Source organism: the organism of the source record quoted next, unplaced genomic scaffold (assembly GCF_019419815.1).
Source record: "Pyrus x bretschneideri cultivar Hongxiangsu unplaced genomic scaffold, Pyrus_bretschneideri_v1 Contig79, whole genome shotgun sequence".
NCBI lineage: Eukaryota > Viridiplantae > Streptophyta > Magnoliopsida > Rosales > Rosaceae > Pyrus > Pyrus x bretschneideri.
The window spans coordinates 1,458,703-1,465,381 of record NW_025999819.1 but is presented as its reverse complement, the minus strand read 5'-3'; the positions used below and the strand labels follow the sequence as shown (position 1 = coordinate 1,465,381).

The window sequence follows — 6,679 nt, the reverse complement described above, 5'->3', positions numbered from 1 at the left end:
GGATTTTGGGCTTACTTTATGCACATTGGAATCTCCATAATTTAGGGATTATTCTTTTTCAGTCTGGAGTCTCTTAATGTATTGTACTAGTAGTTTTGTTGACAGTTTCTTTTTACCCAAAAGAAAAAGAAGCTGATACAATGCTCTCTTGCTTGGATATGGCTCCTTGATTTACTACCTGACTAGACATAGTGTTGGAGTTCTCTGCGAGTTTCTTTTTATCTTGTTTTATTGAAAGAACGTATCGATGAGAGGCCAAAATTTCTACAGTCAGCTAACACACAAAGTAACCGGTTAAGATAATCCAATTGTCTGCATCGCCGTAGGACAATTATGAATAATCGTTGAGAGACAGAAATCAAAAACAATTTCGATATAACGTTAAAGGCAGAAACAACAGAACAGAACTACTGACTTTGAAGAAACAACTATTAGCCACGACACACCTTCTGCGCAGCATCTAGCTTCATGTTCAAAAGCAAAACTATGTAAACAGAACAAATTACTTCATCTAAGGCAGGAAAGAGCTTAATATGACTTCCCACAATGTATCAAGCTCCCGGCACCTAAGAAAAGACCAAAGAGAGCGGCACTCGACACTGTTCTTTGTCCAATGTGCCTGATCTTCAGAAATCCTGGCACCTGCAAGCATAATTATGACAAAAAAAAATTAAATGCAAGCATGGCAGACTCTTTAGAGGATAGCATTGTTTGATAATTTAACATGTGAAAAACAATTGCAATGACACAAAGTCTCATCACATATTGACGAATGGTGGGATTGTAAATTTTTATGTTTCTCAACACACAGACCCATTTAGAAAACTTGACCATCTAATGTAAATTGAATCATCACAAATGTACCATTTGAAGTTTTCATTCATCTTATGCCACTAGCATGACCATCGCTCAAAATGCAGCCAATATTTTTCCTGAAGGTCACTCCATTTTCTCGTTTGGTGTTTGTGGCTTCAGAAAGTCTGCAAAGTTGAGAATGGTAGTTTAATTGATTTCAAAGTTAAACCCACCCCCTGCCAGCCAACACCACCCACCTCCTCCCCTCCCCCCCCCCCCCCCCCCCCCAAAAAAAAACCTCTCCTCCCCCCACAAAAAAAAAAAAAAAAAAAAAAAACCCATCCCAAATCGATATATGTAGTGAGCCTAAGCACATACTGTTCAGATGGATGTTCCCATATTCTCAGTTTTTAGACAATAGTCATGGAAGCTTAAAAAAGTATTAACAAAAAACCATGAGCAGAAAATTGTGGAATTTGTATTTAAAACGATGAAAATAACTAGAGACTAGATCTGAGGACGTACCTTAAACCTTAAAGCCTCGTATGTCCCATACACCGAACCTGGACATATTCGATAAATTATGAATAGGCAAGGTAAAGCAAACATCCATTTTTTCTCAAGCTAGCTGACAAATTTATCGTAAAAGATCATGTTCCAGACTATATAATCCACCACTCTTATATTATTATGGTGCCGAAAGAAGTATGTGGACTAAGGTAGTAATGAATCATCAGATTTAACAAAAGACACGTTTTTCAGAGGAAGCAAAATGTTATATTAATCTAATGTCTAAGCTATATTCCCTACACATGTGGAGTAGGGCAGTGACGGGATTTGTAACATCCAGAACAAATGTATGATTTTACTTGTCTCTTACTTGTTCTAGGTTTTCACTTTATACAAATGTTAAACTTACATAACATGTCAATATCACATGCTACTTGTACCGTAGAAGAAGTGCATGTTATACAACAAACTAGTTACCAAGGTGGAAGTGAAAACTGATGACAGATAACGTGATTAGCTTTGTAAATACTGCCCGGGAAAGGGTTGGTCGGGATGTCTATCAGCACAAGAAGGGAGTGTACTATTAGCATTAGAAAACAAGACAGGCCTGGAGAAGTACTTGAGAGAAAACGAGGAAAACATTTCTTTCAGTAACAAGTGAGGGATTCTTCAGAGATTTGTGAAAAGTCAAGAAGAGAAATAGGTGATCAGCTTTTGCCAATTTCAGGCCAGCTAAAGTTTGCTATAATACGTCGACGTTTCCCATTCCTTTTTCAGATCCCCGTTGAGTGGCAATAATCTGAACGGAAATTTATACAGTAATTGGAATCAAGATCATCATACAACATGAGAACAAAGTCCTTCAACAAGGGCCTACCATCAACATATGCATCAAGACATTGCGGAAACTTAACAAAATCCAATGATCTATACTTCTTCGCTACACGATAACAATGTGGGCATAATTCAAGTTAACCTACTCACTGAAAATCCAAAACAAAGTGACAGAAAAATAAAAAACCCCAATTTACAAGTTTGGAATACCTAAAGCTTTGATTTCCAGATGCCCATCAAAACAAACCAAACAACATGCATTTAAAAGATCGCAAAGTATTCGAACAAACAAAATCTCAAAAACCCAGATTAAATAAGAACATCAAAGGATGATTCCACAACAACCCAAGATAAGCAACAGAAGAAAGCGAAAAGAACAAAAACAAGGGTTTTGAAGCAAAATTTAGAAAGTGGGTTTTAGAGAAATACCGACGGCACCGCCGATAGCTCCGCCAATTACAGCGCCGGTGGCCACGCGAGTCAAGCAGCTGTTTTCCTTAGCCATCTCTCTCTCTCTCCCAACTGATATGCAGAGGAAGTGAGCGAAGAAATAATAAATAGGGGAAGTGGAGCTGTAAAGGAGTGGGGCACAAGTTTGCTTGGAGAGCACACACACACGAACGCAGAAGCAGACGGAGAAGCAGGGCTTTTGGGTTTATGGAAGCCTTCCGTGAGGACTCGGCGTCCGTCCGATGTTTAGTGTTCTTGTCTTTCTGATAACCTACTAAAAGCACAAATATTTTTTAAAAAAATTAAAAAGAAAAGTAAATGAAATTAAAAAGTTCCGTTGCCGGGAATCGAACCCGGGTCTCCTGGGTGAAAGCCAGATATCCTAACCGCTGGACGACAACGGATTAGTGACTTAGATATGTTTTATATGCTAAGTATGCGTACTCGTTTCTAAACTTTCACCAAGTACAAAGGAGAAACAGTAATAACAAGGAACCTAAATTTGTAGATAAAATTTACAAACTAAATTTTTGTCACCAATAGAAAATGAGCACGTTTATACACTTAAGTATTAATTCAATCATCAACTTTTATGTTTTTTTTAGTTTACTAAATTTTACCTACAAATTTAGTCTCCTCAGCTATGGGCCAAGTAGCAACCAACATGATGCCACTATTATAAAAACTCCCCTCACTCTAACAATTAACTCTCTAACCCAACGTTATCGCTCTAGTCTATTGTTTATCTTAGCTCAAATCCTCCACTCTATAATGTAAATATATAGCTATATTTACACACAAAAAGGGACCCCACACAATAAATAACACACATATACCAATAAGTGTGGGGTACTTCAATTTGACATAAAAATTATAACTGAACCAATTAGCACTCAATGATTCAGTTTGGTTTGAATTTGACCAATACATGAAACTAAACCATACATCAAAACCAAACCAAACAAACCATGGTTTAATAGGTTTAAGCATATTCCAACACATTAATAAAATAAAATAGAAAAGTGTAACGTTTAATTTTCTAAGCTTCCACACATCCCACACATTCCAATTTAATCAAAAGATTAAGTTTTTCGAAACATGAGGTAGGAATCTTACACTAAGTACAAAATTTGATATGGTTTCCTGTAACCCCGGCCTCAACTCCACTTGCTATAAAGGTTGCACTTACTGCTACATATGGCTCTCTGCTTGCTTCACCCACTGTTTTTTGTGAGTTAGTTGGTTCTCTACAGTTTCTACCCTTACTTGTCCTGATATTTCCTTTGTTGTCAACACGGTTGCTCAGTATATGAGTGCTCTTCGTAATACTTACTAGAACGCTACTAAATGGATTCTTCGCTATGTTAAAGGTACTTTAGATTTTGGCATTCATATGGGTCCTTAGAGTTCTTCTACTTCTTTATCTGCCTATTCAGATGTTGATTGGGCAAGTTGTCTGAATACTATGTGCTCTACTACTGGCTATCTTATTTATTAGGGTTCTAATCTTATATCATGTGCTCCAAAAAACAACCCAAAATGTCCTGCTCTAGTGCTGAGTTTGAGTATCGCTCCTTTGCTCATGTGTGTGCATTGGAGACTACTTGGGTTTGCTTTCTTCTTGGTAAGCTTGGAGATTGCTTGACTACACCTATTTTACTACATTGTGATCATTTGAGTGCTACCTATCTTGCTGCTAATCTTGTTCATCATGCACACACGCATCACATTGAACTTGATTATCACTTTGTCCGTGGAAAGGCTGCTCTTGGTAGTCATCGTGTTTGTTATATTCCCTTTGTTGATCAACCGATTGATCTCCTCACTAAAGCTCTTCATCAGTCTCATCATGCCCTTCTTTGTTTCAAACTTTTCCGACCAAGCTGGTTCAGTTTGAAGGGGGTGTTAAAATATCATTAATTAAACGGGAATCTTCTCCATTATTATAGCATGTATTATAGGCATGTAATTGCCAATTGTAAATAGTGTAGGATTCCCACCTCGATAGAGATTGATATATCCCTATATATATTATGATATTTTCACACATCACTACAAGGAGTCATAATTCTACACTTTTGCAAATAGATTCTCTACTACAAAAACATGGATGCAAGCTTTCGTTCAACAAAAGCATGCAAGTTCCGTGCTACTACTAGATCTTGTACTAAACATCTTTTTTTCCACTCAGTCTGCTTGTCTCGTTAAAACTTTTAATCCAACGGACATAGAGTTGACACATGATTCTAAATAAAAAAAACCCTATTTCCTCACAGTTAAAAAAAGAAATTTACTATGTTGATAAACATTACTTGTTCTTTTACTTTAAATTCACAGTAGTGACCATAGTTGCTAGTGGAAGGGAAGAAGGTAGAGTGCCTTCGCTTATCCCCTCCCCCTCTTTTTACCTTTCTCTTCGCTGAGGTTCTTCTTTCGTGGTGAATATTTCCTTATGGTGATCTAATATGAACCATGCACAAATTTAAGTTCCAATTTTTTTTTTTTTTTTTTTTTGCTCCTTCATGTCAATTGCACGTCCAATATCCTTTTTCCATGATCTGTTACTTTCTATCAACTTTGATTCATCACTATTGATTTTTGTTGTAATTTGAAGGTTTTGTATACATTTTTCTGTATGTATTTTTTTGTGTTCTTTCAGTTCGATCTACTGCTTCTAGGTTTTACTTGATCAAATTGGTAAACATTATATCTATATCAGTACCACATATCAGTTGAATATAGTGCAGGTTATAGTACAAAAGACATGTTACCGCCGAACTAGAAAATTGACAAGCCATGAATGGGTTATAAAAATGCCCTTCATCTACACATTCACCAGGATGACAGCAAATTTGACAAATAAATTTCTCTACAGTAATCTCATATTCCAGAAAAGCAATCCAAAATGGGATCAAAATTAGGCTATATATGATGGGATTAGTAACCCTTCATCAACCCTCATCCTTTTCTCTGGGTCATAAGACTCGTATTCTCAGTCATTTTTTAGACATTAGTCATGGTAGCAAAAACTGCTCGAAATGAAAAACCATGAACATAACATGTGGGATTTGTATTTAGAAAGACAACAGATAAAAACGACTAGAACTCTTTGAGTTGAATTTCAGCATGAGAATTGAGAACAGAGAATGTACCTTAAACCTTAAAGCGCCATACGTTCCATACTCCGAAACTGGACATGTTCATAGAATTCTTATGATGATATCCCGCGACAAATATATGTGGACTAAGATAGTGATGAATCATCAGATTTAACAAAAAATGTCAAAGAAAGTAAAATGATATATGTCAACAGAAAATTACGTGTATATTTCTAACGTCAAAGCTACATTCCCTATCTGGAGTAAGGTAGTATGATATTTGTACAGAACGATATACAACAAACTAGTTACCAAGGAGGAAGTAAGGGCTGATAACTGGTAACGTGATTAAGCTGTCCTTTTCACTCGGTTTTAGGATAAACTCTGTAAATATTTCATGGTAATCTGAGCTCAACTCGACGGTGTTTACTAAAAAGGAAGTAACTTTAGACATTAGAAAACACAACAGGGTAGGAGAATAACACGGCAGAAAACGAGCAAGACGGTGTGCAGGATTCATCAGAGATTTGTGAAAACATAAAAAAACAAAGTCATTTGACAAGAGCCTACCATCTGAACATCCATTAGGACGACACGGAAAATTAACAAAATAGATTGGGATACACTTCCTTTCTACACAAAAAGAATGTGAGCATATTTCAAACCCAAGAATATCAACAGAGAAAAACAAAATACAGAACATATAAGTAAGGGTTCTGAAGATGATTTGTGAAGGGTGTTTTAAAGGAATACCAATGGCACCACTGTCAGCGGCGGCGGTAGCCACCCGTGTGAAGCAGCTATTTTCCTCAGCCATCTTCCTCAAGCAAGCCTTACTAAAAAAAGGATATCAGAAGGTTGATTGATATGGAGCTGGACAGGAATAAGGGCTTGACATTTAAATTTAAAAGTTAAAAAGATTCCATTGCCGGGAATCGAACCCGGGTCTCCTGGGTGAAAGCCAGATATCCTAACCGCTGGACGACAATGGA

General features: G+C 36.9%; 1 protein-coding gene and 2 non-coding genes across 3 annotated transcripts; all 3 read right to left on the bottom strand.

Annotated features, from left to right (window-relative positions):
* Nucleotides 1-348: 348 nt before the first annotated feature.
* On the bottom strand, nucleotides 349-2,843 carry LOC103941596. The gene is made up of 3 exons (XM_009351803.3): nucleotides 2,569-2,843; nucleotides 1,321-1,358; nucleotides 349-642 (listed from the first exon to the last, which is right to left on the bottom strand). The coding sequence occupies exons 1-3, from the start codon at nucleotides 2,642-2,644 to the stop codon at nucleotides 529-531; spliced, it is 228 nt and encodes a 75-aa protein (XP_009350078.1). The 5' UTR covers nucleotides 2,645-2,843; the 3' UTR covers nucleotides 349-528.
* Nucleotides 2,844-2,921: 78 nt separating this feature from the next.
* Nucleotides 2,922-2,993, bottom strand: TRNAE-UUC. Its single transcript has one exon. It is a non-coding gene; the product is annotated as a tRNA-Glu (tRNA).
* A 3,614-nt stretch (nucleotides 2,994-6,607) lies between these two features.
* TRNAE-UUC lies at nucleotides 6,608-6,679 on the bottom strand. The gene has a single exon. It is a non-coding gene; the product is annotated as a tRNA-Glu (tRNA).